This window comes from Chaetomium tenue (genome assembly GCF_020726465.1).
Source record: "Chaetomium tenue strain MPI-SDFR-AT-0079 chromosome Unknown F5144scaffold_4, whole genome shotgun sequence".
NCBI classification, from domain to species: domain Eukaryota; kingdom Fungi; phylum Ascomycota; class Sordariomycetes; order Sordariales; family Chaetomiaceae; genus Chaetomium; species Chaetomium tenue.
The window spans coordinates 4,243,302-4,270,839 of NW_027117332.1; the positions used below are offsets into that span (position 1 = coordinate 4,243,302).

The following is a 27,538-nucleotide window of genomic DNA, read 5'->3' on the forward strand; positions in this document are numbered from 1 at the left end:
GGACGCCAGCTGCCCCGTCGATTGGCGCCGGAGAGTACTGCTGGGTAGGATTCAACAAACCCCGGTAACCCGGAAGGCTGCAGAACTCGGTCAATATGCCCCAATGCACATCCTTCCGTCACATTGGGGCGCCCGGGCGCGCTGCCCCTATTTCCAGCATCTGAGAAGGGTCACTTGGGAGAGTTGCCGCCGGATCTTTCGAAAAGACCGAAACATGTTGTCATAGTTGGTGCCCAGCATCGGGGGCTCATTCACAAAAGTCAATCTGGGGGAGGACACCCTGCCCTCAGGCACTTGCAGTCGGCGTAAGCCACAGACTCAAGGCCCCTGCCCACCGTTTCCAAAGCCGGCCAGGGCTGTTGCGCGCGGCTGTTGGCTAGCCATCAGCTCGTTTCACGGCGCATAAGGTCGATCTGTATCTGCCGCCTCGGACAAGTACCTGTTCGTACCCTGCTGTCTCGGGAGCCATCTGATGCTACAGGCCACTGGTACGGGCCTCGATGCCTGCTCTCTGACTCGATTAGGGAGGTCGCGCGTCCACACCCTCAGCTGCTGCAGAAGAACCCGGCGGCGGCAAGGGTATCCCGTTCTGCCTCTCAGCAGAAGCGGTCGTTGAGCGCGGACCAGGATCCGTCAGAATAAAGAACAACAAGCTCGTCGGGCAGCAAAGGCGCACCCGACTGCGCGAGGTCACAGCCCATCGGATGACGAGGCAGTGAAGCCACGGCACCCCAGGGTAGCTACGCTTGGAAGGTGTGCCGACGCGACGCGTGGTCGAGGCAATCGGAGGCGTTCATCTGAGACCCGGCCACAGGATTGAGCGGGGAGGCTGCGAGAACCCCAGGTTGGCCGGGATATCGTTCATGCCTGACAGAGGCCGGTGAGCGACGCTGCACGTTTTCTGGTGACGCTCTCGACGAGATGGTGTGATCAGTTGCCGTGCGTATGGTCCGCCTCCTCGACGGGGGGGAGGCCGGGCGGGTGCGGAGCAGCAGCACATATGAACGAGGCTTGCCAAGGCAGCCGGTCAGAGCCATTCTAAGGAAATTATCACCAGTAATGTACGGGCCCCAACGGCCGGCAATGACTTACGGCGGGAGTGAGTCAGTAATAGGGATGAAAGAATATTACTCGAGCTGCAGAGGGCTCTGGACCCGGGACGACCGACAGCACCGCATACCAGTCCTTGCTCCTGACACCCTCTGGGTGTTGGCGTTGGTGCATCCCACCAATCGTCTCTCCCACAAACCGGTCGCCCGGTCGGCTTCTTTTTTTTTGACGTGGTGACCGGTGAGCTCGATGGCGGGAGGCGTGCGTCTAAGGCCAATCCGACCCCGAAGGCCCCCAGCCTGGGAAACCGGCGTAGCTCTGCTTTGGAGACGGTCGTGTGTGTGTGTGTGCTGGTATTTGATCGTCGAGAGAATGGTGTTGCAAACATTTTTCGTTGCCCCTTCAACTACCACGGGCCCGGCGACCCGGAAGCCTTGGTGGCACGGCGCCAGCAACAAAGCAGAGACACTCGCAGGTTGGAGGAAACTTCACGCGGCAAGCCATCCCGGACAAGCAGGCGAGACTGTTGGACCGGGAGCTCGTCGAATCGGGCTTAGCCTGTTTGCTTTCCCATGGCTGGCCGTGTAGTATTCCGTAACTGCATGGGGGTGACTGCAAATCCGCAAATTGATAGCAGGCCGTTCTTGCATTCGCGGTGTGATCGGAGGACCTCTGCTCTTGCCCTGCAGCGCCGGAATGGGAGAGCTGCTCTGAGAGCTCCTGCCTCCACTGTTCGTGCCGAGTGGAGACGTCGTCAATTGTTCGGGTGGGGGCCCGCCAGGGAACCCACAAACCTCGATCGCTCCCACCCTGGCGCTGCAACAACCCCTGTCAACGCTGCCCTGGCAAGCATTGAAAGTGGAGCACCCGATGGAGCTAGTTTAGCTCCCAATTTGCTGCATGGAAGGCGCTTGGCACATCGATTTCCCTATTCATGGACTGACTCTCTTGCGACTTCCGGGCCCAACCTAAAGCCAAGCTCTGAGCGAGCGTGGAAAGTGCACACAAACATGCAAGATGATTTCGGGACCGGCGGCCTAAAAACCGCATTCATTGGATGGCTGCTAGCCTGCTACTGGGAAGTCACCTCGGTTCACACCCGCTTCCCTCCAGTAAGTCGTCGAAGAAAAACCGCCCGCAGATCTCCAGAACAGATCTCATCCGAAACCCGCTCGAGCCCAGATCCGCTCTCCAGCCCGAGCGGCCGCCCGTGGCTTGATGACCAGACATCGATCGCGGGATGTAGGTCTCGCGGGCGCATCCTCTCCGCCTCCGGTCGGCACCCGTCCGACGCGATGCCGGGCAGTGGCCGTTGACGGCGGTATTATGGTTCATGCAAAAGACGGCAGCGGGCTCCTGACGCAACGACTGACAGGAGATGGAAAGGGGTGAAACAACGCTGCTTGACCTCAAATGGCCCCATGGTTCGTCTGCCGACGTTGCTCAGAGAGACCCTTGGCTCGGCGAAAAACCTGGGGCGGGGGCGAGATGAGGTGTCACATGCCACAAGATCTGAGAACGGCAGCAAGATGTGGCCAAGTACGGGGGGATGTGCCGGGCACGCCCTGGGGCGCCCTCTGTGTCGCAGTCGATTTGCGCCCCAGCGGCCGCGGCAACGGTCCGGCAACCGATGAGGGCTTGCATGCTAACTAACAGATAGCCAGCACGACAGCCAGTGCGTGATACCATCTCCTTACCGCAGAAACAGATCGCCGGGTCACCATCGCGGCTCGCCCCTGAGTTCCGGCCAGGCGTGTTCCATCGTTGGGGGACGCCCATCTTCGCCCTCTGCGGTTAAGGGGCGCTGGCGCCAACGGCCCGACCCGGTTTAACACGCTGGAGGACTGTGGCGGCCCTGGCCTTCCTGCATCCGGCGCGTGTTTGTCGGATCCGACGGCGGGCAAGAACAACGAGTATGAGAGCAGAGGAACTTTCCATGATTGGAGGGACGAGGCAGCGCCAATTGTCGTTGCTGGCATCTCCGGAATGGTTTCATACCGGCGGAGCGGGAAAGCTGGATATTCTGCCATCTTGCGGAGCCGACCTGAACAGCCCAGCCCCGAAGTATCGCCAACTTTTCCCATCCTTAGCAACGCTTAGAGCCGCCAGCCAATCGTCTTGAAATTCACCCGCAAAGCCACTAGGCGTAACGGCCGAAAGAATATCGGATCTGAAACAGTGGGGTCGACCACCTCCCTTCCGCCACGGAGAAGCTTCACGATGTATTCCTTCCTGTATTGGCGTCAAATTGGTTGGTGCGCAGATGCGTCGATTCGAAGCAGACGGGAACCTGCACAAGCGACCTTTGCCGGATTGCCCGTTCATACCCCCCAGTTGGCGTCTTCACGCCAGCAGCTCATATCCGCATGCATCGGGGCAACATGAGCACGCCCCGCACCTTAGCCTCTTGGGTGGGCAGGGTCTGAAGGATGATTTGGCTCCTCGCTGGAGTTCCTCTCTCGATATGCTAGCAACGGAAAAACTGGAGGCGGCGACGGCAGCGGGAATAGTGGTAGCTACGAGGCTCGGATCAGGGACGGGTTTATTCGTGCGCCATACCCACGGCAGGTGAGCGGAGCGGTTTCGTACGCTTCGCGGGGGGGAGGTCCAGGTTCGCTGCCGATACGCTGCCTGATAAACGCTTACACAGATATCCCTCTCTCCATGACCACGCGCCACCTGCTGGGCATTTTCATCTGTCTAGGCTCCGAAACGGGATGCGGCACCGCCAGGATGCCCAGGCACAATGTCAGAAACGGCTAGCCCGTACACTTTTTCACGTGTCGGGTGAAGAACCCACTTTCTGGAGTAGCACAACCGCTGAATGGCTTCGTCTCTGGTTCCGCTGCATGGCTCTGTCGGCCGTTGCCGAAAAGGTTAGGTCTATAGGGCCGAAAGCTGGGGAGAGAACCGCTAAGGGCCTTCAGCTCCGCTCTTCTGAAGGATCGCCACAACTAGAGACGGGGGTGAACCAACTTTGTCCGCCTCGTAAAAGCCTCACCGTCAAGTGGTGGAATGGCTGTCGATCATTGGCCGTGGCTCTGTCCCCCCCCCTCCGCCTCCACGCCATTGTCAAGAAACTGCATACGGTGGGCCAGTTATTGCAAAGTCATGCACACCCTGCATGGGAGGCGGGCCCTCTCTATCACCGAAGCTTGCCATATGTCTGCAACTAACCGATGGTGGACCATCTCATGGTTGGGGGATATGCTTTTGCCATCAAAACAAAAACCAATGTTTGTGTGGCATGCTCTTGGGGTGCTTGACGGTTGGGTGCCTGCAGAAGAGCTAATGCATGGGAAGCGAGGATGCCAGTCGGGCTCGATGAGTTTGTGTTTCGCTCTCCACCAACGTTCAAGACCACTTGGGCTTGCACTGCGCTGGTAAGTATGCTTGAAAGCGTGTCAAAGGCCGGATCAGGCACCACCTAGAAAGCCCGTAGCGGTACCTAGTATGTCTTCTCATGGAAAGACCGACAAGTCGGTGCCGTCTTGCCGGAAGGTGGGTCAGATATCCCCGGTGTGAACAAGGTATGCGGGGCGAGTATCCGGCATTGTTTGGCCGAGGCACTGACCACTACGGCGCGAATCCAATGGCCTGCGACTTCAGGCGGCTTCTTGCTTTGGTTATCCAGTACGGTCCTTTGCCTGAGTCGACAAGGGGGACTTGCTCCTCGTCCACAAACTTACATGGGGCCGCCGATACGGGCCCTTTGTTGGTATGTACTTGGGCGATTAGGCTGGGAGAGGGACGTAATCTAATCCCATCATCCCCTTGCCCTACCTACTAGGTGTATCAAGGCTCGAGCCTCGGTTTCTTTACTTAAGAGACAAGGGGACTTCCAAGCTCACCCCCGTGTTGCCTCTTCTCTGACTGTTGTCTCAAAACTCTGCGCAACCTTACCTGCTCGGCATCAGCTTAAAGAAGACACAGCATCCCCATCGTCCATCTTACCCGTCCTCGCACTGAGCGCCCCAGATCTGTTTCCCGAGCCATACTTCTTTGCAGGCGCAGGACAGGCCAGACTGAAGACACCCCCCCCGATCTTTTGTACTACACTCTTTGCTTGTTAGGCCATCGGCGAGCATCCCTATCTCCCGCCACGCCTGCCCGGCCCAACTCAAGCCACTGCGTCAGAGGCCCAACGGCGCCACTGTCAACAATAATATCGCCGGTCATCATACACCGAAACTAGCGCGGCAGGTTTGCTCCGACAGCAGACAAGGATAAGGGTTGTTGTGGCCGCCAGCTTCCGGAGAACGAGGCGGGAAACGACACCGACGAACACCACTGGCGACGAAAAGACCAATCGAAGTTTATGCCCATAATCTCCATCGTTAGAGACTGCCAGCTGTCTTTCGCAGTCCGAGTCCCTCAGAAAAATTGTGAAGGTTGTGGAAGGTGTTGCTTCAGGTAAGCAGAACATCTCGTTTGCTCTTTTGCATGCACATCGCCGCCTTTTTTTCCGCGTGGACTTGATTCCCAAGGCGGCCGGACAATGGTGGGCCTCACGCCGGCGCGTGCGAATCCAAGCCTGTGGATGTCGGCTTCCTGCGGCCGCGATGGCGCCTCGAACAAATCACGACCTTCGGCTTTGCAGAATAGATACGGGACCCCGACAGCTCGGCCCTGCATGCCAAACGAGTGAGCGCGCGCCAGGGACTAGCGAGCAGCTGAAGATGCGGGAACCGGCGGGCGTGACGCATCATAAAGGGGACGCGAATCTTGGACAGCCTTTGACGTGACGAGCTCGCAGAGCCTTCGACAATTGCTACCTGGATTTGTTCAGTACCCTAGAAACTCGTCGGTACACGAGATATTGACCCAACCGGACCTAGATTGCAGCCCACATGCCCGATATGTTTCTTCCATGGGGCTCGGGCCTGTTGAGTCCTTCAAGAGCTGCATGGACGGGTGTTGGAACAACTTTGCTGACGGGACAATCGGATTTACCAGACGAACAAGGCCGCGGAACAACTCGAGGCGCAGGGTGTTGTAAATTGTGCCCTTGGCATGACCGGGGTCCTTTTGGAGGTCAGTCAACCAATCCCACCCCCGAGACACTCCGCCCCCGGGTATGCGCCTTCGGGCGGTTTGGGAAGGAGAGGCAACGGATTACCCTGAGCTCTCAACAAGGCCCCTTTCCCCCATCCAGCCCGTCCAGCCCGTCCAATCCGGCAGCGTTCTTGGTGCTTCGGCCGCTTCTCTTCCAATGGCGGTGTTCTTCTGCACTCATCGAGGCTTTGCTGAACCTGGGGCGCGCGGAGCAGCGGACAGCTCCCAGAACATCACCATGGGGTGACGGGACTCATGGCACAGTTGAGCTAACTGTAGCCTTTGAGCTCTCTCACAGGCACGGCAGTCGTTTACAGATTTCCTGGTCGCCCGCAGCAATTCCTCGCTCCCAGCTGGAGCAGGGGGACGGCGCATGAATCAACAACTCCCCAAGGTACGACTTTTATTTTTCTCTCCCTTTGTGCCCTCGCCGTCGAGACCGGCGAGGAGGTTCCGGAGCCCTCCCCCGACCAATAGTCCGGGCGACGCCAACTACTTGGCCGTTTGAACGTCGGGGTCCCCCAGCCCCGTCACGGCAACTGGAGTCGACAAACGAAGACACGCCCCTGCACATCCTGCGGGCAGCTCAAAGGTTAGTGAACAACAATCCCAAAAAGCAGCAGTTGCAGCCCCCCCTGCCCGCATTGTCTCTCGATTCTTCTTTGTTTCTGCCCTTGTCTGTCCTCGAGGATGAGGCTGCAGACAACCCAACACTTGTTTTAGCGCTTCGACTCTGCGCCGTTTGACGGCCGTGTTTTATTTATTTATTTGTTTCACTTAACTGGCCCCGCCTTTTCTTATCCTCGGGCCAGGGCCGGGGCCTTGCCCTCTGCATGCAGTTGCTGGACATGATCTGAGGGGCTTGGGGCTCTTTTTTTTTGATTGCCCCTTCGCTCTTCGGATTGCGCCCAGTAAGGCTCTGAAGGCCTTATTACCCCATTGTTGCCATTGTGTTACCAGACATGGCAAAGCTTGACCGCGGGTCCGGCATTGTCAGAGAAAGGGGACTCGATGACATGCCGCTGGGACAACATCTTCAACATTGGGGTGGGCCTACATAAGCCACGGTCGCATCCCGACTGCGAAGCGCGTCTGCAGAACCCTGCTGCTGTTACTGTGAATGCTTGCTTCTGGCCGCCAGTCACGGCCGGCCCAAGGTGGCATGTACCCCTGCAGGTGCATCGGTACCTCGTTGTACTGGATGGCGCATGGAACGCTGGCTTCCATGTTACAGCAGCCTGTCGAGGTCCTGTACCTCGCTCGGAGCCCAGTATCAGAGGTCTGCCGCAGACAGGAAGAAAGGAAAACGGCATCAGCAAAGCAAACAATTTCTGTTTTCCACTCCGATGCTCCCCGGTCTCCATCCCGTTCTCAGTACCCTCCCCCTCCCCCCCCCCCTATCTCCTTTTTATTCGCCTGGCCCCCACTGCCGCTATTCCCTCACGCGCCTCAGCTCCAATCCGACCCCTCTGTCACGGAAACCGGTCGCCGGTCTGCAGCCTGTTGCTAATTAAGCCACAGGTTTCATTCCATTTTCACCACCACCTTCGCTCGCCGGTTTCCTTTGGAGATGCAACCAGATATGCCCGTGGCCCAGTTCTTCCCAAGCTGAGAGGGAGATTTCTTCGCTGCTGCTGCATCATTGGCTTCGCTTGCCATATCCCCAACGACCTCAACTATCTCGTTGCGACCCATTTGAGAGTCACTGCATCACAATTTCCGAGGACGACAAGACCAAAAAAAAAAAAGAGGGGACGGGCTGGCAGAAATGGCAAGGTTGATCTAACAGGTGCGTTTCTAGCAGGATTACGTCGAGCCCTCGTCGCCCTCTGGCACTGGGCTGGACTATCTCGATATACCGGCTCCAACTGACATGTGGTGCGTAAACTGCCTCTTTCCTTTTTTTTTTCCGTCTGATTGGTCTTTGTGCCTTTCCACACCGAGTGAGGAGGTCCGTTGCCTCAAATACTGGGCTTTCCGTCCGCACTTACACCCCCAGCTTCCCTACATTATGTACTCTTCAAGCACCCTCCCGCACAATCTTCCCCTCTCCTCTTACCTGAGGCACGCACACCCTCTTCCCTTAAAGATCTGAGATCCGGGAACAAATGCAATTGCCATCATAAAGCTACTCAACATCTCGTTCTGCCGCGTCCGGCGGCTTGTTTTTCTTTTCTTTTTTTTTTTTTTTTTCACTTTCAACAACACGCCCACGAGCACACTATTTGGCGTTCCCATCCCCGTTTCTCGGTGGTGCGTAAGTACAATCTGCCGTTGGATTTCTGCTCTCTTTTTTTCTTGTCGATCGCAGCCGCGAGCGAAAGTGAGACATGGGTGCTTGCTCCGGGCGTGGTACGTGTTACCTGGATCGATCGCTGTGAGCCTTGCTCCCGCGCCGTTGCCGCATGCGCCATGCTCACTCTTCCGATTGCTGCTAAGTCCGCTGCGACACCCCTGCAAAACACTTGTGCACTGGTATGACGGGCTCTGTCCTACCGCCAGCACTGGGGGGGTCGCACAAGGCCAGAGTGGATTCAGTGGAAGCATAGTGTTGTGGGATCCTGGGGGCGTGATGGCAATCAATACACACGCACCCCCCCCTTATCCTCTCTTCCCACCCCTTCTCCCTTTCTTTTCTTCTTCTCATCCCGCCGCCCCCCCCCCCCCCCCCCCCTCCCCCTCCCCACCCTCTCCGTGTGCATCATGGCGCTGAAGCGTGGCCGGTTGCTGACCCGGATGGTACCTCCAGCTTTACTCAGGGCTCCACAACTTCCCTGTCAACAATAGAAACAACGGCCCAGCCCTCCTCATATTTGAGTCTGATCCCGCCGGTCCACCAGCCGCCCGTCACGCCGTACTCCCCTGACGGCGGCCACTTTTATACCCCCGCTCCCCCCGTCTTCCCCGGTCTAGACGTCAGGCCTCGACTAGGCTCCAAGTAGGTAACACATTATCGTCTTGTCGTTATGACATCTCTGTGCCATGGCGCACTCATTCCCCCCAGTCGCTTACAGCGGTAGCAGTAGCACGGCCGGCCAGGGCATGGCACACGGCCATCGGTCAACCACACTGCCGCACCCAGGAACAAACTTGAGTACGCGCGAGGCCTACGCACCCGCGACGCCGGCGTTTAGGAGACCGGACCATCATCACATCCAGCGATCACCACCCTTCTCTAACCTACGACGCCATAACCCCCTCTCGCCAACCAGCACGCCGGCCGCATACGGATCCCTCAAGATGGACACGGGCTATCCAGGGTCCAAGAACCAGCCGAGCATCCCTCCCCTAGGCTCCTTGACCTCGCTCGGCCATCTCTCGTACAGCGACTCCTCGGCCACCCAGATCAAGGTGGACATCAGCGGCGTTATCGACAAGGGCTTCTTCGTGGCCGAGAACGAGTGGACTTGCTACCGCCGCAACTACTTCTCCTGCGTCTGCTCCTTCTCGCTGACGCCCATGATACACAACTCGCCCATCCAATTCCTCCCGACGGGATCCACACACCCGTTCAATGTGTACGGGTTCGCCATGTGCATCTCAGCGGCCGTGTCGGACAACGATAACCACACCATCGAACTGGTTCAGCACACACCCAAGCGGGACAAGGGACCGATCGCCAAGCCCGAGAAAGTGCGGCTGTCCCAGAAGCCACCACAAGCCAGCCACCACCCTTTAACCAGTCTCTACGCGGCGCCTGACGGCAGCCTCGGGTCGTCGAGATACGACCAGGGATTCGGGCAACCTCAGCAGAGCTCAGCACCCACAGAGCACACGTTTGAGCGCATCCAGTTCAAGCAAGCGACGGCCAACAACGGGAAGCGAAGGGCGGCGCAGCAGTACTACCACCTCATTGTCGAGCTGTGGGCCGACGTGGGCCAGCAACAAGGGGGCTCAGACCCGTGGGTCAAGGTCGCGTACCGAAAGTCGGCCAAGATGATCGTCCGCGGGCGCTCTCCCGGCCACTACCAGTCAGAGAGGCGGGAGAGCTCCAGCAGCGGGCCAGGCGGTTCCAGCGGCAGCAACATCGGCAGCGGTTACTCCTCGGGCATGCTCGGGCCCGGCGAATACTCAACGGGCCCGTCCATGATGGGAGGGGGAGGATACGCGCAGCACTACGACACGCGCTCCAGCGGCTACGGCGGAACGCGGCACCACCACGAGCTGACGATGGAACCCATGATCTCGGCTGAAGAAGTCAAGGCCATCACGGACACCAAAGGCTACCAATACTACCCGGCCACCATCTACGAGGGAGAGCACGACCCGAGACAGCACCACCACCCACAAGTCGAGCTGTTTTCACACGCACGTCAAGACGTGTCGGAGAGCGGCGGGGCACACTCGATGAGCACCGCGTTCGACCCGACCAAGGTCAAATCCGAGATGGAGCACGGACTTCCGAGCCTGCTCTACCACGGAGGGCCGTACTACCAGCGGTGCGGGCGGTTCGAAGGGAAGCCAACCTCCAACGGCCAGTACCCGACTACGCTGATCCCGCCACCTTCCTCGACCATGAGCATGACCTAGTTGGCGAGAACCGGCATGGCCACTTCAATACATACTTTGTTGTCACATTACTACTACGACTACGACTACCGACCTCCATTTTACATTTGCGATGCATTTTACGGCCTGGAACGAGAAGGAATGGAAAAGTCATTGAGAAAAAAACAAACAACACATCTTGGAAGACACACACAAAGGGTTCCCACCTGGACTGCGCCGCGTCAGAGCATTCTGCAAGGTTTATTGCGCTGGATTTCGCTTTCGTTTTCTTTTCTTTTTGGGATGTAAACTGTCTGCCCCCTAGACTAGGGGGGGTGGCTTATCTCGGCGCGGTGGGATTCGGATGGCGCAAGGAAATGGAAATGGAAACGGAAATGGACGGGCGGGAACCACTCAGACATGGGTATGGATGGATTCTTTGACGATTAATCCTGGAGATGGGGGCCTATGGGTACTCTCCGCAAGGGACACGGCGCTGGATTTCTCTTTTCCTTCTTGTCTTTTCTTCGTTTTCTTCTTGTTTCTGGGTTCGGGCCTCCCCCTCTTGCTGTAACCCTCACGGCGCGAACGGGAAGCGGGAAGCGGGAATCGGGAATCGGGGATCGGGAACGGCACCGAGAAAGTTGGGCCCTGGTTCTTCTTGACCATCATGACCTTTCCTCTAAGAATTCTAAAACGGTTCTCTCTAGGGAATGACGGGAAACAACGGGTTATGCGCGACGAAACATGGCATTTGCAGGGATACCCGGTGCATTGTCTTTCCTTTTTCTCAACTTGAAGACTCTCTCTCACACACACTCTCTCGCCCTTGCTCCATTTCAATTTTTCCACTCGACACACCGACACGCAGTTTTGTGTCTCACTCTTTTTTCTACATTCAACACAGCGGTGCCTTTTCCTTTTTATTTCCTCTTCCTCAACGCCCCTATCGATTGACGGCTGGAATGGAATCCCCTGCCCTCTTCGGTCCCGAAACTGCGCCGCCCAGTAAACAACTCCGGAGGCTGCCATTCGGATCGGCGGGGCAGGCCAACCAGTCGAGAAGAGGATACGCCAGACCTTAGTAGGCATCCATCATCGGGGCGAGAGGGGGGGGGGCAGAAAAGAGTTGAGGGGTCAGTCGTCATCGGACGAGCAGGGGAGGACGGCGCCCCCAAGTTAGGTCCTTCCGCAACGTGGCTTTCGTGTTATGGTTTACTTCTTTTCCTTGTACGAATTCGCGTAGATTCTCGAACGGTGGTTTTACGAACTCTCCAAAGGATCTCATTGTGTTGCTCTCTCAACTATGCTTTGCTATACTGCGTATATCATGACCCGGAGGTGCAAGCTGGTTCATGGCTCGGACCGCACCCATGCTCTCTATACAGTACCTTAAATTCCAATGCAAGCAGAGTTGCACAACACAAAAACAAAAAGAGCCTTGCTGGGGTCAGCAATGGACCCTGGGGTATCAGCCGAATCGCACCGATTCGGATTCGCCACGAAACCTCCCTGCGGGGATGGATACCGCTTACGGTAGGGCTACCTGGCTGCTAGTGCCTGTGATGGCCTGCATGCATCCAGATCATGGATCTTCTCACCGGTCTGCCGGTTTGTGCTGTGGTGGTAGCAGCGTTGATTAATTCCCCAGCATGTCCCGTCTTATTCATCATTGGTGTGGAGTGTGGTGGGGATTTCAGAAGCGCTTGTGGCAGTGCGTTGGATTCTTTGGTTTGTACCTCGAGCCATGGAAGGTTCCTCCAAGTCGCGGGGTTCGGATGACATGCAAAGAGCAGAATTTACCGATTGTGTACATGGCCGACCGGGAAGGGCCTCCTTCCAGCTCCCTCCCCTCCTTCCGCCAAACTCTGTCAAACCCCGCCAATACTTGCGAAGATTGCGCAGTGCCAAAACGGAGATGGAAGGAACGGGCACTAAAAAGCTTCCAGGCAGGTACCGTACCACGCACGCTCTCTCCCGCCCTGCTCTGCCTACGAAACCCACTTCAGTGTGCGCGTGAAAGGGGGGGTAAGCTGCAGCAGGCAATCTATTCACCCACCAACTGCGGCAACCGAAACGACTCAATCAACGCGCACGATGCCCGCCTTGAGGACGCAGCAACCAAGAAAAACTGCTGTGGGAGACCCCTGGACACCTGTCAGCCCATCTCCCACACCGTTGGGAATTGCAACCTTGTCCTGCCTCGCCGTCTTTTTTCTGCCTCCCCGCCGATCTGCGAGACCCCCAATCGGCATCGGGACTCGACATGGCGCGCCCCGGGCTGTGTCACACCGCTTATCCGCCCATCTGCCGAATCCCCCGAGCGGAGGGCCAGGATGACTTGCATGAACCGGTCCGGGCAAAGCGGGAGGTTATACCGAAAACTGCTTCTCCAGCAGCAATTCGCAGCAGCTAGCAACCCGGGCGTTGTTTGTGGCCTTTGAACCACAGATTATGATTGATTGAACGAATTATGCAACCGAGACGACACCATCTCGCTGTTCATCAACCTTCATCGGCTTGTCAGGTCTGCCCCCACCCCGGGGGCAAAACGAGAGTCCCGCGTTGATTTGGAATGGCTCCCCCTCCAGGGGCCTGAAAATTGGGGCGCGAAGAAGAACCGCGCAGGAGAATCATGTTAGTCAGCGGCACAGCCGACCAAAGCCCCAGCAACCCCCCGAGGGATACGTATGTGCGTTTTACGTTTTGAACTCGGCCGCGGGGATACTTGGACCTGAAAGAAGGAACTCCCGACAATGCTAGGCTCATGAGATGAGTGATGATCCGCTGCCGTGCCCGGTCGCTGCCACTGGCCCGGTGCCGAAATGCGCTAGCGTCCTGAAAGGGACGAGACGGTAACACGCCACTCTCTTCCGCCTTTCCTCCACCCTTCTGCACCCCGGCGTCCAGGGGAGTCCCGAGAAACCGGTAAAATGGCTCGAGTCACCCCAGCAGCCAGAATCCATTTGGGAGGCACAACAGCGATCTACCGGGAGGCGTTCATTTTAGGGGGGGGCCATCGGACCCGTCGCTGTATTCGCTGGCTTCCCGTCTTTTCGCTTCAGCCGATCCTGAAACAAGCCCAGTCCTAGGCAGCAAAGCTGGTGGCGGGCAAAACGAGGAAATGCGGGGGCAGAACACGGGGAGCTGCGCCGACCCGGGCCCGGCGCCCCTTTCCGGCCGGCAGCTGTCGATTGCAAACTGGGCATTGTCACTCGAGCGCCAGACTACCATTGTGCGGCACGGACGACACCGGGGCAGGGCCGCTTTCGACCATGTTTGGCTGTTGTCCAAATAAGGTTTCGGGACTAAAACAATCCAACGACAGAATGATCAACACCATCCTTGCCCTCCGCCCCAACCCCTAGCGGAACGCCCCCCCATCGACCCACCCAGAACGCCTAACTATTCTCGCTCACCACCGCCAAGACACACCGGTCTTCTCGTCCCGCCGTTGCACAACGTTAGCTTGCTTTTCCCGGATCCGCAGTTTCTTCAGACACTAACGTTAGCGCCCTTTTAGTTTTCACCCTCGCGGCAGAGGCGGCGCGATCGACGATGTTGGCGCAACCAGGCGAGGCGATCGCAGACAGTCCCGGAGGCCGCCAAAGTCTCTGGTTTTCTAGGGCTCCGGACGGCTGGGCCCGTTCGGACGGGTGGTGGTTCCAAATAGCAGGGTGAAGCCCATCTGGCTAGCGGGACCGATGACGCCTGTCAGCGTCGTAATCCCGACGTTTGTCTGCCATTCTTCGCGCTGACACGACAATCATCGGCCCGATGAGAACGACAGGAAACTCGGCCAACGAGCCTGAAACATTCTAGAAGAGAGTACGAGAAAATACTGGCTTACAAGCAACACTCGTCACCAGTGTCGCCATACCGGAGCGTTGAGGATCTGTGTGACTCAGGCAAGGGGGATTCGGGCACTGTTGGCCCCGACTTGCGCGGCAACCCGCAACATGGTCTGCTCCTACCCGCAACAAGGCGCTGCGCCGGATGTAGAGTCCTTTCGCGCCACGGTGCCGAGAATGCGCCACAGATGCGCTACGGATGCGACCCCTATTATCTTCTTGTCGTCGTGTCAACGACTGAGAGAGGCTGGGATTCGTCTGGCGCCATAGCAACCAAGGTGCCGCAATACACACGTTATTCTTTCCGTCGCCGTTTCGGGTGTCGTCGCACACCCGCTCATTGTCCCTCCTCGGATCGGCCCTCGGCGGTAGCGTCAATCGTGGTGAGCAGTTTCATTACACAAGCGAAAAACATGCCAGTCTTGGTTCTCTCGGAAAAGCCGAGGGCCGTTAAAAAGGACGCCGTGGCGCGAGGGAGATCATCGTTCCTGGGCATCCTTACCACCAAAAAGACATGAAAGGGAGGTCACGACACTCTCGGAATTCCTACGCGCGGAGCCTCCCCGTCACATCGAACACCATCGGCATCAGGAATTGCCGCATCTGTCTGCGTGCCTATTTGCACACCGGCCTCCTAAAGGAGGTGGGAGTGAGTTTACCAAACCAACCAGAGTGCGGGTGGCGCTTTAACCTCGCAGTTGAGGCATAGCAGACTGGCTGGTCACATTCCCGAGCGACGCCAACCGTCGCCGCCCGCGGACCGCGTATTTGGGGGCCTAGGGAACATACCAGCACGGAACTCGCCGCTCCACTTCCCCGTGACCTTCGCCCGCCTCGGACCCTTTCTATTTCGTCTTGCACACGATGATTCCCGGTTTTGAACACGCTGGGCGTGGTCACACGGCAGAGAGCCACTGTCCAAAGAATTAGACACGTCTGACTTTCAGCCCTATCATCGGGCCGTGCGCCAACGGCTAGGCCGGGTAGATTGGCCGATCCGGCTTTGCGGCTGAGGATTCGCGAGGTGGTATTCTGCCTGAGTGATTGATTTGACTGGATGTTGGCCGGCCCTCAGGGGGCTATGAGCCTGTGACCTTGCCCCGGATTGGGGCGTTTCCGGCCACCACGCCTGGATGTGACGCCCCGTTGGTGGGGTGGGGATACGACAACATACTCCGTTCCGTAACAAGGGGCCGATCTTTCTTTTGCTTCAGGAACGAAGTGGCCCCTTCGATTCCTCTTGCTTGTTCACATCAATGCCGCCTCTTTATGGAGCGCTGATAGGCGCATTCTTCTCGTATTATTTTTTATTCCCTCTTGGGTTGTGGACGGCACCGGGTACGCAATCCCGATCCTGCGTCGATCTTTCGGGATCTTGGGGGCAGGGCGGGGTCGCTTCCCTAGCGTGCCTGGCCACCTACGCCGCCCCCTACCTCCCGAGAATCTGCCCCGGCCCGCCGCTTTCAGGGCATATTTTTTGACGGCACGCGCGTTGGGTGCGCATCCCGAGGGATGGGGGTTGCAGGAAATGAGTGGTGAAAGGAGTGTTGCGGGAGGTGGCTAAGTATATCTCTGTATCTCTCGATTTGGTGGGTAGATGTATCTATGTAACTATCTATCTAGGTAGGTATGTGTGCATCGTGCATAGGGGGTGGTGGTTTATCCCACCGGGGCTTTCTCCCCGAGGCCCGGGTGTGGTGGTATTTGGTGGCGTTGGACGGGGGGCCAGACGCTCTCTCTCTCTGTTGCTGGGCTTCGGTAGCACGCGCTTCGCAGAGTAGCATTGGCCCCTACTAGCCAGTGCTAGGGTCCCTGCCGAGCTGAACTACATGCACTACATTTACCTATCTCTCGGCACCGGTGTGTGGCTTCTCGGCATCGGCGAATTCGATACTTGTGTTGCTGCAGCTAGCAAGCAGACAGGCAAGCAGGCAGTCGGGGGAGGGAGGGCTGAACTGAAGGTGGGGAGGGGGGAGGGGAGGGAGCGGGGAGATACAGGAATACAGAGACAGAGGGTATGGGTTTGGGTATGGGGTATGGAAATAGAATGAATGATGAATGGTTTTCGGCCCCGACCGGCTGGCCGGATGTTGTGTTCCGCCCGCCCGCCCGTCTGTCCGTCTGTCTGTCCTTTGTGTTTGCAGCATTGCCGCTGTGCGCCGTGTGTGATGCGGTGTGATATGCACCTCTGCGCCGTCAGAGCTGGCGCAGAGTATCGGTGGACTCTGTCTGGTTCGGGGGGTTTTGGGGGTAAGAGGGTAAGAGGGTAAGACGTAGGGGGGTTAAGAGGGGGGGCGGGGAAAGGGGTACGCCCGGGAGGCGGCGGCGGCGTGATGCTTGGGCCGAAGCTTATTTCATGGGGGACGGGTTATCTTGCGTGGTCGTTGTGCTGGGTCGGGGTTGCTGTGCGGTGCGGTGGGAGATGGGTCATCACGGAGAGGAACTGGCCTTGTCGGTCCTGTTGGCGTAAGTGTTGCGAGGACGGGTTCTTGGTTTTTGCTTCTTGGGGGGTCTTGGATGGGGGTTTATTTACTGTATTGTGTGTGCGTTGCGTTTTGGTCTGCATTGCATGGCATTGCGTTGTGCTGCTGCATTCTGCATGTGTGGATGTGTGTAAGGTGCGTGTTATGGGTCCGCCGGGGAGGAGTGTATGGAGATGGAGGTAAGGTCAGGCATCATGCGGAAGTCATGTATGATGGATGTAGTCTAGACAGTAAAAAGATAAGACACTACGCGCGGTTGGTAGGTGTATGGCATAAGATGGCGTGATGGTTGGTGGGTGGTCATGGTAGGAATTTAGGGAGGTGATGGTTGTAAAGACGAGGTGGTGAGGGTTTGAGTGGAATTACACCCACGCGGAGCCGTTTATTTTGCTGTCCGCGCTGATGTATGCTTTGTATTCTTCGCGTTATCTGCTAAGGGAAAAGGGGTTTCTTGTTCATTAGGTTGGGGGGGTGGAGTGATCTTGGTCGGTGATCGGCATTGTTTACTTAACCCCTAACCGAGAGTTGAAGTGAAAGTTTTTGATTCACCCAAATAACCGTTGCTAAAGATTATTTCGTTTCTTTGTGAGAATCTGGCTTCTGATAAGGCTGGTTTACACTTGAACAGAAGAGCTTCAAATAAAATGGCAGCGGCACATTGCGGAAACGGAATCCGACATCATAGACCTCGGAGTCCTTGTCCTTTTGCATGTTGTTTTTCAAATGACAACGTCTCTTTCCAAAGGGTTGAGGTCAAAAGCGTGGCTAATCCTTTTACCAAAGTTTGCCTACGGCCGAGCGAACAAGCAAACAAAAAGTTAGCAAGCTTTAGATCGTCGGGTCGCCGAAGTCGATCACCTGCATTGCATCTCGTGTGGCGGCTTCGGTCCCCGGAGGTCGGCGACCCGCCCAGCCAACCCGACCGGCCAACGGCGGTTGGATTGTTTGCTTCCCGGCCCAAAGCTTAGGACTCGGGCTTTGTTTGACTGGGAAGTAGATTTGACTTGAACTCTGGACGCTTCCACGTACAGGACCCTCAATAAATACCCGTCTCTCCTACCCACGAAGCTCACTACCCCAGGTGATCCGGCCTTCGGCGTCCATCTGCAAGATTTATATGTACATGCATCCATATAGACACGCCCTACTACATCCAAGCCATGTCATCTGCTGTATGCGGGCGTGAGTCCGGGCCCGGTGCTATGGCAAACACTAAACGCCAAGCGATGCGCGATGCAAGCCCCGGAAGGATTCATGCGCGGGGTGGCTCACTGGGATGTTGTCATGCCGTTTGCGATTCGAGAGGCTTGTTAATATGCCGAGATAGTCAAGGAAGTGGCAGTTATGTTCGGTAGATTGTGTAGGTTGGATGGGTCGAGAAATTGAAGAAGGGGGGCCTCATGGACTCGTTTCCTGTTTGGAACGGTATTCCAGAGGTGGACTTCTGAAATGGAGGGAACGGGGTTGGATTTGGAAAGTTGCGACAACCAGATCGCAACAAAATGATTGCCGGGCTCACTGTATTTCCCTCAAGTGTTGGCGCTGTTGGTGGCGACGGCGGGGGACCGAGGACCAGACGGCCGGCGTGAGTTGGGGATTTGGTATGGCCTCACCGATGAGAGGAACAAGCAGAAACTCGCACAGACTATATGTATTAGATCCGCGTTCTGTCCTTCCATCGAACTCGGCAGGGGCGCTGCAGCTGTAATGGCCCAGCGGTAACTGCGCGAGCAGGTTGGAATTCCTACACAGTTTCTTTCTCAGTAGCACGCTATTGAAAGGTCTCTGGTTCGAACCAGCTTGGGGCACGGAGCCGTTGTTTATACAACACCCTTCGATACACCCTCTATTGACATCTCTGTAAAGAGAGGGTGTCCTGCTAACCATATAAGCAACTCTATAGTAAAATCCCCTCGGGGGTTTTCGTAGCCAGCTACCGCGGTAGCTGGTGAGCTTTTTGTCATTTACTCCCCCATCATTATTCTTTTGTTGTTGCGAGAGAGCAGACCTGTTCATCCTATGTTTCCCTCTTCCCGACGAGCTTGATATCACACCACACCGAGTAATCTATCATCCCCATTGGAGAAAGCGCGAGATAAGGGAGATAATAAATAAGAACAAGGGAAGGGAAGGTTAATAGAGAACAAAGATTCTACTCAACCATCTCGGCTCTCCTTGTTTACTTACTTACTATTACAAATTCTAACAACACCAAGGCAAACACGAGTCGAGGAAGCCATGAACCCAACAAATCTGTTTTCTCTAAATGACCACTCGACCCCACCCATCGCCAAACTCGACTCCAAAACAATCTCATTAACCTAACATTCACGCTCGCTTGATTTCTTGCTTGCCGCCCGTCATGTTCACCATAAAAGCCCATCCACTCCCATCCACCCCCATCCACCCCCATCCCATCCACCCCCCATCCCATCCAACCAGCCCGCCAGCCAGCCGTCAAACATCCACAACCCCTTCTCTAACTCCCCAAATAAGCCCTGATCGCGCCCTGCAGCCTTCCCGCGCCCTCGCCCACCAGCTGGGACAAGTTCTCCAGGTCATCAGCAGCAGTGATGCCAAAGCGGCGAACAAAGTCCTTGGCGGCCGTCTCGAGGTCGCCGTAGTCCTCGCCGCCGCCGCCGCCGCCACCGCCCATGCCGCCCATGCCGCGCTCGTCGTCCTCGTTGCGGCCAAAGTAGGCGTTGCTGGAGATGGATTGGGCGCCCTCGAACCCCTGCAGGCGCGACTTGGCCTCGGCCTGGGCGCCCGACTCGAACATGCCCTTGCCGAAGAACTCGTCCGAGGAGATGGCCTTTTGGGTGCCGAACTTCTTGCGCGCGTAGTTTTCGCCGTCGTCTGTTGGGAGTTGTTAGTAAAGGGGTAAAGGTAAGGGTGTGTATTTTGGGGCGTGGGGGAGGAAGGCTTACCGTCAGGAGAGGCCTTGATGGGGCCGACTGAGCCAAATCCACCACCAGCAGCGCCCTTTTTCGCGGCGGCGCCACCAGCTGGCTTTCCGCCGACCTGCCCGAACCCTAGCCGTTTCATGCCCATACCGAGGCGCTCGACCTCGCTGGCCGACTTCTCCCGCGAGTGTGAGTAGCCGCCGCGCGCGGGGCTGACGGGGGTGGGCGAGACGATGGCCGACTCAGACTTGCCGGCCGCCTTGGACGCAGTAGTTGTCTCCTCGTCGGCGTCGGGGTCGTACCCGAGCTTCTCGATGCGCTCGGCCTCTTCCTTGGCCTTCTTCTCGGCCTCGTCGAAGTCGATCATGACGTCGCCGCCGAGCTTCTTAGCGCCGAGCTTCGAGGTTACCTTCTTGGCACCGAGGATGTTGGCCTTGCGCGGGCCTGTCGCGCTCGACCTGATCGCGGCCGACGTGGTAATGCGGCTGGAAGCGGGCTTCGTCTCGGACTCGCCGCCCTTGGCGAGCGGTGACGGGGAGCGCGCCGTGTCCTTGCCGTTCTGCGCGTTCAGGAAGGGGGATGGGGTGCGCCCGACGACTGGGGGCGTGCCGGTGCGCGAGATGGGCGGGCTCAGCTTCTTAACCGCGGGCCTGCTCCACGAGGAGAAAAAGTCGTCTTCATCTTCCACAGGGGTGTCTCCGCCCTCGGTGCCCTCGACGTTGTCGGTGATGACCACCTCCTCGGGGTATCTGTAATTTGCCGTTGTCAGTGGGTGGGATGGCAGTGGTAGCAGGAAATGGCGTGCATACTCCTTGACATCCCTAGCGGCCCTCTTCTTAAGCTCCTCCTTGTACTTGGTCGCCGCGGCTGACGTGTACTTTGTCTTGGGATCCTTGCTGTTCAGCGCGGCCGAGCCGCCGTTGGACTGGAAGAACTTGGTGGCCGACTCATTGCCGCCGACCTTCATAACACGCAGCTGGTCCCATTGCCATTCTGCCGAGTGTTAGCTCGCGGCTCCAGGTGTGATCCGGTGTAGAATGGGAGGGACGTACGATCGAGGTTGGTAGACCGAACAAAGGAGATATGAACACCGAGGTTGCGATGGTTGGCGGAGCAGTCGAGGCACAGGTAGATGCCCAGGGGAACCGAGGTCCAGGTCGGGTTTTTCTGGCCGCAGTCAAAGCAGACCTAGCCAATATCTGTCAATATTGTGCTCTCGTACTGGCAGCTACATGGTGTATAGGAAGGGAAAGGGGGGGTTGTTATTTCCCTTACCTTGTTCGCTGACTTGGACTTCAACTTCTCAAAGATCTTGAGCGACTGCTGCTTGGATGCAAGGCCGCTCATTTTGGCGGCGTTTATCCGTTCCTGAAGAGGGCCGGGTGCAGATGAGCCGTGGCGGTCAGTGGGCAGGGGAGAGAGGGTTGCGAGAGGTGAAGTTGCGATCGTGAACTCGGCCGTTTCAGGAGAAGGTGCCACATTTTGGATGCCCAGGAACCCATCCCTGTGGCATCAAAATGCGACACCAATCCCGATCTAGTCTAGCCTGCTAGCCTGAGTCTTGTTGCCCCACGCCAAATCCAAAACCCGAACTCGAAACTCCCCACCCGAGAAATTGCCGGCCGGCACCCCTCGGTCGCGTGCATTGGATTGCATTGCAGGGCAAGCTCCGCCGAAGCTTTCCTTCCCTCTCAACAGCCCACCACAACCAAGACAAATAAACCACCCTCTCCCCAACAAACGCCGGCTTACCAGAAGCCGCCAGCGATGGGCACCACCAAGCCACCAAGATGAATCGAGTCACGGTCTCGGGGCTACGGCTCCGACCTCCCCACACCACCCACACCACCCACACCACCCACACCAACACCACCTACCTCCCCCTCCAACAATCCCTCCGACGAGCCCTTCACCAACCCTACCACACCGCCGGCCCCCACCACCGGCGATATGCCACGCGCCCCGGACCGGCGGCGCCCGAAACCCCGCGCCGCCGCGCCGTGACCCCCTTCAACGACACCGGCAACGTGCCGTGGGCCGAGCTGTCGGCGGGGGAGAAGACGGGGCGGGCGGCGCAGCAGACGTTTAATTTTGGGATGGTGGTTGTGGGGGTGGTGTTGACGGTACGTTGGCTCTTTTTTCTTTCTCTCTCTTTCTGGGAGGGAGGTGGGGGCGGGGATGGGTGGGTGGATTGGGGGATGGGGTGATGTCGGTTGGGGAGGGGGGGGGACGGTGGTTGATTGAGCGATTGATGATTGATGGGCTGACATATGGGACACACAGGGCGGCGTGGGCTACGTGCTGTACTCGGAGGTGTTCTCGCCCGACAGCAAGACGACGTACTTCAACCGGGCGGTTGATCGTATCCGCAAGGACCCGCGGTGTCTGGAGCTGCTGGGAGACGGCAAGAAGATCACGGCGTTTGGCGAGGAGACGCACAACAAGTGGCGCCGGGCCAGGCCGCTCGCGTAGGTTCTTTCTCGGTCAATTTCAATCAATTGGCGGGTGGAGGGCTGACGAGCGGGTTTGTTTAGCTCGACCGTCACTAAAGATGGGCAGGGGAATGAGCATCTGATGATCCAGTTCAATGTAGGCGATACCCCCTAGTAGTTGTCGAACTGGCTGAGGGAGACGACTGACAGCTGGATTAGGTCCAAGGGCCGAAAGGCGCAGGCCGAGTCAACATGCACCTCATCAAGCGTGTCGGCCAGGGCGAATACGAGTACAAGTACTTTTTCCTAGACATCCGGGGTCATCAGAGGATATACCTCGAGAATGCCGACACTTCGCGTGCGAAGGATGGGGAGGGCAAGGGGTTCAAGATGTTCGGTGTTAAGTGGGCTTGATCCCGTATCGGGTCCGTCTGTGAAATTACCAGACGGTGTACACTATGAGCTGCAAGTCGGAGAGCGTTTTTGTACGTCGAGATTGACGATATGTCAAACGCGAGGGCCCCGAGGGGTATTACCACACCAACGAAAAGCTAATGTACAAAAGAATGATGCTACAATCTGAATCGCGAACCCGGTCCCGGGGTGACTGGGCGGTGCAGAACCCTCTCGGAAGGCCGAAAAGAACCAAACCAGACAACCAGAACCACTATAGTGTGCAAAGAAAAAAGAAGATTAGCAACCTCGCTCAAACGACCCCGTCCCCCCCTTTTTAACAACCCCCACACGGACCACTCCTCTAGTTCCCCTCATCGCCCTCCATCTTGGCGATCCATTTGTTCATCTGCCCGAACTTATCCTCAAACGATTTCTGCAGCTTCTCGCACGCTGCCCACATTGGGTCCTGCTCGCGCCAGTACGTGTAACAATTGGTGAAGATCTGGTTCATGTCGGCTAGGAACTCGGTCTCATCGGCATACTGCCGCCCGTCCATCTTGGCCTTCATCGTCATCAGGTCCATCGGGTTCTTGACCACCGTCAGGTAGTCGGGCACGCCATCGCGCTCCGGGTCGACGGGGTCTTTGAAGGGGCCTACTACGCGCGTCCAGAAGCCTGGTAGGGGTGGAGATGTCAGCTTTGTTTCTTCCTTCGGATCACAGAGATGCGTGGTAGGAAAATGCGAAAGAGGGGAAGGCTCACCTGGCCCGGAAAGCATCCGCGAGAGGAGGTCGGCGCAGAAGTTGAGTTTTTGGTTGGCGGAAAATGGTTGGGCTCCGTTGACAGCTCCGCTAGCTCTGCGTTTGGATCCCGGTTTTGGCCCCGGTTTGATTGCCGGTAACAACGGCCTCGGTCCCGGTTTTCGGACAGTAGCCTGGGCAGCGGTGACCGTGGAGGTTCCGTTAAGTCCAGCATCCGACGCGCGGCGCTTCTTCGCCGGCCGCCCTTCGGCAGCCTCGGTCAGCTCATGCGGTGCCGAACTTCTCTGGGCACCGGACGCCGCAATCCCGTCAATTGGAATCGGCGGCAAGTCCAAGGAGCTCATGGCCACCACCAGCTCGCTCAACACCTCCTGAGGGAGGGACCGGGCGAACTCGGCACGGGACTCGCTGGATCTCATATATTCGGCGGCCCACGAGAGAAGGAGTTTGCGGATCGAGGATCCCTCGGGGGTGTCCTTCCAAACCTGGACTAGGAGTGGAGTGGCGGGGATGTGCTCCGTCACACGGCGGCACTCGGCCATGGCATCGAGTGTGGCATCGCAGAGCCCTTCGATGCCCAGCTCGTTCCCCAGCTTCCAGACTCCGATGAGTACCTCGTAGGTGGGGAGGTTGTCGAGGCTAGGGAAGACCTGCCCGGTGTAGAGGAAATGTTGGGCGTAGGCGAAGACTTCGACGGGGGTATCAGGTAACCTGACGAGGTTCTCGAGGCCGTCGGGGGTCTCATCGAAATATTTCTTGTAAAAGGTGGACTTGGAACACAAAAAGTCCTTTTGAATACCGAAGGGTGTCTCCTCTGGGCCGACCAGAGCAATAACGAAGAGTGGATGTGGCTGGCTAGATTGTTGTGAGCTTTTAGTCCGAACATGGTATGTGGTGACTTACAGCCAAGAGAAGGGCCGAGGCTCCACAGGGGTCGCGGTTTCTTCTACAGGAACGCCAGCATTGCTAGCGCTGCCAGCGTCGATTACGCCGTTTGTTGGCGGTACCGGCTCATCGGACATGTTGACTAGGGTAGTGTTAGCTCAAGAATACCAGGAAGTGTGAACATAATCCAGCTTAATTGAGTGGAAGTCAGGAGATGGAAGAATGTTGGGTTTGCAAACTCGGAGCATCAGTTCCATCCCGATAGCTCACCCTCTTGGAACCGCCCATCAAATCACATGAGAGAATAACATGACGAGCATACCAATTTCTTTAGATGAATGAACGGAGGGATAATGATGGCAGCAGACAAGCTTTGGATGATGTTCAGCGTCGTCGACGAAGGCTCATGCCCGGGACACGGCCCTTGCGTTGGGTCACGGAAAAGTGAAGGGAATGGTTACGAAGACCGCTTCTAAGCGTTGGAAATGAAGGCCAAGCGACCAGAAAAGGGGTAGCAGTGAATCAATTGACGATATCTGTGACCTCACGGGCCTGTTGTGAATGACTGAGCGCAGAATGTGTGAGGTCTGAACATGGTCCGAGATTGGCGAATGGGAATCAGGCTGTGGCGTCTGGAGAAATGCCCCACCACAATCACAGTGCGAAAAGCCTCACCACAGTCCTAACTAACCAGCTTACCAAGGCATTTTTGGCCGTGGCACAGTGTGCGTGTTGATGCATTCTTCGCGAGTATTATCATTGATCCTTTCACATCACCAAACCAGAAACCAGAGCAAAAAGACCCGAGGGGAAATCTGAACTGAGAAACATGTCAGAACACAGACAAAATTATTGGCATTAGTTCAGATTTAAGAAAAGGGAACCAAGTTTGTATGTACACTCAAATGCACTTGGCCCTCGTCTCGGGGGCCTCCCGAGGTGACGCTTACCAATGGGGCTGTGTAAGAAAACAACCCCCGTTCCCAAGGAGCATTTGAGGCATCCAATGCGGGAAGAGAAGGACGAGGCTTTACTTGCAGCTTTGCTTCTCAACGCACCATTAAGACGATAACCATCATTTCGAATCCTTCATAAAAGCACACGGTCATCTCATCTTCCGACCACTCGATCACTCAATAGCTCGTCGTGCACGCATCCTCTACCACCAACTGACGGTCCAAGAAATCACTTGTTGATCTACTTGATGGGCTGCGCTGATTCGAGACCGGAGTCGGCCTCCAAACGAAGCGCCCAACCACTACTGTCTACCTTCCGAGACGACGACAACGACGACGCATATTCCCTGCCGCTGACGATGGGCCAACAACCTCCTCCAAGTGCCAGTGGCGCTGTTCGCCTAGCCTCACAACATGAGCGTCTAATTCTCGAACTGCTTCCCTTCCAAGATATCCGCCAGTTCCAAGAGTAAGTGCCCTACAAGATGTTGCATCATACAACAGAACACAAAAGCAAAAAATCCTAACCAACAACCCACCCCCAGCTGGCTCAACGGCGTCTACGTGCGCGGCTCCTGGAGCGAGTTCCTGCGGGATTTCCACGGCGCGCACCCGCTGGCCGCGGAGCCCGACAAGAGCACGACGGTGCAGAAGGCCCGGGACGCCATCCAGTCGCGCGGCGCGCAGTACCTGATGCACAACCCGGACAAGGCGGCGTGGACGGCCGAGGACCACCACGTGCGCTTCCTCGTCGCCGTCATCTCCGACAACATGCTCGCCGGCCTGTGGTCCGATCGCGACTGGAAGAAGAACGGCCTCGCTGTTTGTGGCGCCGTATTCGAGGTGCTGGTGTTTCTGAAGGCGACCGATGCGGCTTCTGGTGAGGGTGCGGATCCCGCTGCGGCGGATCCGCCGCGGTATGAGGCTTAGGTGGTTGTGTTTGGTCGTGGCATGTTTGTCTGGTCGTCGACATACCGTGCCGTGCTTGGGGGGGATGTGGCGAGGAACAGCCCAATGTGGGTGAACATTGAGCCGCCCAAGAATACACGGTCCTTGGGCGAGGCTAGATTGTAGGAGCGGTGCACTTGTGGGAAGGACATCATCCGTCAGGGCCTACGACCTAAACACGCTCATTTGGATAGGTTGGGGAGTCGAGAAGTTGAAGTTGTGATATTCGTTTGTTCTAGGATACCCCATGGCATATTTTAAGAGTTAATCCACCGTAACATAACACACCGCGACAGAGCTGCGACCTGTGGTGATGGCTTCCTCGAGGGGACATACAACTTGGTCCGATGCTCACTTGCTTGCCTAGCCTGCTATGACCGGCCCTTCCTTTGAGCTGTGGAGCCATTGTCCTCTTCCTCTCGGCACCGTGAGGGAAAAGTCGTATGAGAGTTGTGTTGTGGTGCCGGTTGGCAGTCGTGGCCCTTCTGTTGTTCATCTCCCAGTAAAGTGAACGTAATGAGCTCTTGGATTAGGTTTTGAAGTTAGACGAGGGGTGTTTCCCTAGCATTGTCGAACGGTAACAAGCCGAAGCTTCTCGAATGTATCGTAAGTATCAGCAGTACGGGTGACAACGCTCGAGTTCCCTCTCCAAATCGTGACTTTTCCTCGAAGTCACCTCGAAACGAGGGTAACGAAGCCCAGAATACGCCCTCGAGGCGAGATTCCAGATTCCGGAACCACTCATCGGCCAGATTCGATAGGATATCCGTTCCGTCCCGGGTTGTGGTCCTCCATACGTATGTCTGTGTGTTGCCCCGATTCAACCGCAGATCCCATCTATATCAGACGAGATGAACACATCCGAGTGGAAGAACGACCGACGAGTGGGAAAATTCACATCCCAAAACCCAGTTCCCAAGACGCACAACAGCGGGCGAAGCTAGGCGAGAGGGGGAAGTGGTGGTGATACAGAAGAGGGGGACGGGAGCTTCCCCTCTCTCTTCCTCGCGCAAGAAAACGAATTAGATAACAAAAACAGCGTTTTGAGAACCCTATAGAATCTACACCCCCTGGCCAGCTGAAGGGTTATGTCGATCCTGCAGCCAGCCAGATCGGAAAGCCAGCCCCTGTCAAAGGCAATCAACGGTCAAAGTGTCGCCTCCCGCCTCTCTGAACGAGCTGCACGCATAACCATCTTGCAGGATGAGCCGCTCTCGGTGTGCAAAGCCCAGACCGTAATGGCCGGCCCAGGATATATCCCGTGCCGAAAGCTCAAGGGGGAGGCAGGGAGTGCGGAAGGCTAGACGCCAGAGACAGCCCGAATTGGTAT

General features: G+C 57.1%; 11 protein-coding genes across 11 annotated transcripts; 8 read left to right on the forward strand and 3 right to left on the reverse strand.

Annotated features, from left to right (window-relative positions):
- Positions 1-2,060: 2,060 nt before the first annotated feature.
- Positions 2,061-2,848, forward strand: F5144DRAFT_603388 (uncharacterized protein; the record flags this gene model as incomplete). The annotated part of the gene is made up of 2 exons (XM_066791277.1): positions 2,061-2,162; positions 2,711-2,848. 2 exons carry the CDS (start codon positions 2,061-2,063, stop codon positions 2,846-2,848), a joined length of 240 nt encoding a protein of 79 aa, XP_066643789.1.
- Positions 2,849-5,900: 3,052 nt separating this feature from the next.
- Positions 5,901-6,482, forward strand: F5144DRAFT_593367 (uncharacterized protein; the record flags this gene model as incomplete). The annotated part of the gene is made up of 2 exons (XM_066790451.1): positions 5,901-5,964; positions 6,232-6,482. The coding sequence occupies 2 exons, from the start codon at positions 5,901-5,903 to the stop codon at positions 6,480-6,482; spliced, it is 315 nt and encodes a 104-aa protein (XP_066643790.1).
- A 367-nt stretch (positions 6,483-6,849) lies between these two features.
- Positions 6,850-8,979, forward strand: F5144DRAFT_258008 (uncharacterized protein). The gene is made up of 2 exons (XM_066783511.1): positions 6,850-7,894; positions 8,855-8,979. Exons 1-2 carry the CDS (start codon positions 7,117-7,119, stop codon positions 8,890-8,892), a joined length of 816 nt encoding a protein of 271 aa, XP_066643791.1. The 5' UTR covers positions 6,850-7,116; the 3' UTR covers positions 8,893-8,979.
- F5144DRAFT_258273 (uncharacterized protein) lies at positions 8,777-10,821 on the forward strand. The gene has a single exon (XM_066783514.1). It carries the CDS (start codon positions 9,088-9,090, stop codon positions 10,633-10,635), a length of 1,548 nt encoding a protein of 515 aa, XP_066643792.1. The 5' UTR covers positions 8,777-9,087; the 3' UTR covers positions 10,636-10,821.
- On the reverse strand, positions 10,794-11,965 carry F5144DRAFT_258140 (uncharacterized protein). The gene is made up of 2 exons (XM_066783513.1): positions 10,954-11,965; positions 10,794-10,898 (listed from the first exon to the last, which is right to left on the reverse strand). The coding sequence occupies exon 1, from the start codon at positions 11,683-11,685 to the stop codon at positions 11,008-11,010; it is 678 nt and encodes a 225-aa protein (XP_066643793.1). The 5' UTR covers positions 11,686-11,965; the 3' UTR covers positions 10,794-10,898; positions 10,954-11,007.
- Positions 11,966-12,690: 725 nt separating this feature from the next.
- On the forward strand, positions 12,691-13,037 carry F5144DRAFT_593369 (uncharacterized protein; the record flags this gene model as incomplete). The annotated part of the gene is made up of 2 exons (XM_066790452.1): positions 12,691-12,750; positions 12,834-13,037. 2 exons carry the CDS (start codon positions 12,691-12,693, stop codon positions 13,035-13,037), a joined length of 264 nt encoding a protein of 87 aa, XP_066643794.1.
- Positions 13,038-16,428: 3,391 nt separating this feature from the next.
- Positions 16,429-17,404, forward strand: F5144DRAFT_574849 (uncharacterized protein). The gene has a single exon (XM_066789042.1). The coding sequence runs from the start codon at positions 16,778-16,780 to the stop codon at positions 17,108-17,110; it is 333 nt and encodes a 110-aa protein (XP_066643795.1). The 5' UTR covers positions 16,429-16,777; the 3' UTR covers positions 17,111-17,404.
- A 1,939-nt stretch (positions 17,405-19,343) lies between these two features.
- Positions 19,344-21,391, reverse strand: F5144DRAFT_534385 (uncharacterized protein). Its single transcript, XM_066787014.1, has 5 exons — positions 21,106-21,391; positions 20,883-21,018; positions 20,640-20,823; positions 19,855-20,579; positions 19,344-19,783 (listed from the first exon to the last, which is right to left on the reverse strand). Exons 1-5 carry the CDS (start codon positions 21,175-21,177, stop codon positions 19,407-19,409), a joined length of 1,494 nt encoding a protein of 497 aa, XP_066643796.1. The 5' UTR covers positions 21,178-21,391; the 3' UTR covers positions 19,344-19,406.
- Positions 21,392-21,620: 229 nt separating this feature from the next.
- Positions 21,621-22,932, forward strand: F5144DRAFT_650992 (TIM21-domain-containing protein; the record flags this gene model as incomplete). Its single annotated transcript, XM_066793016.1, has 4 exons — positions 21,621-21,953; positions 22,114-22,298; positions 22,365-22,419; positions 22,482-22,932. The coding sequence occupies 4 exons, from the start codon at positions 21,621-21,623 to the stop codon at positions 22,674-22,676; spliced, it is 768 nt and encodes a 255-aa protein (XP_066643797.1). The 3' UTR covers positions 22,677-22,932.
- Positions 22,933-23,019: 87 nt separating this feature from the next.
- F5144DRAFT_491004 (uncharacterized protein) lies at positions 23,020-24,441 on the reverse strand (the record flags this gene model as incomplete). Its single annotated transcript, XM_066785833.1, has 3 exons — positions 23,020-23,333; positions 23,421-24,274; positions 24,323-24,441. 3 exons carry the CDS (start codon positions 24,439-24,441, stop codon positions 23,020-23,022), a joined length of 1,287 nt encoding a protein of 428 aa, XP_066643798.1.
- A 1,178-nt stretch (positions 24,442-25,619) lies between these two features.
- Positions 25,620-26,190, forward strand: F5144DRAFT_488833 (uncharacterized protein; the record flags this gene model as incomplete). The annotated part of the gene is made up of 2 exons (XM_066785685.1): positions 25,620-25,729; positions 25,806-26,190. 2 exons carry the CDS (start codon positions 25,620-25,622, stop codon positions 26,188-26,190), a joined length of 495 nt encoding a protein of 164 aa, XP_066643799.1.
- Positions 26,191-27,538: the final 1,348 nt, after the last annotated feature.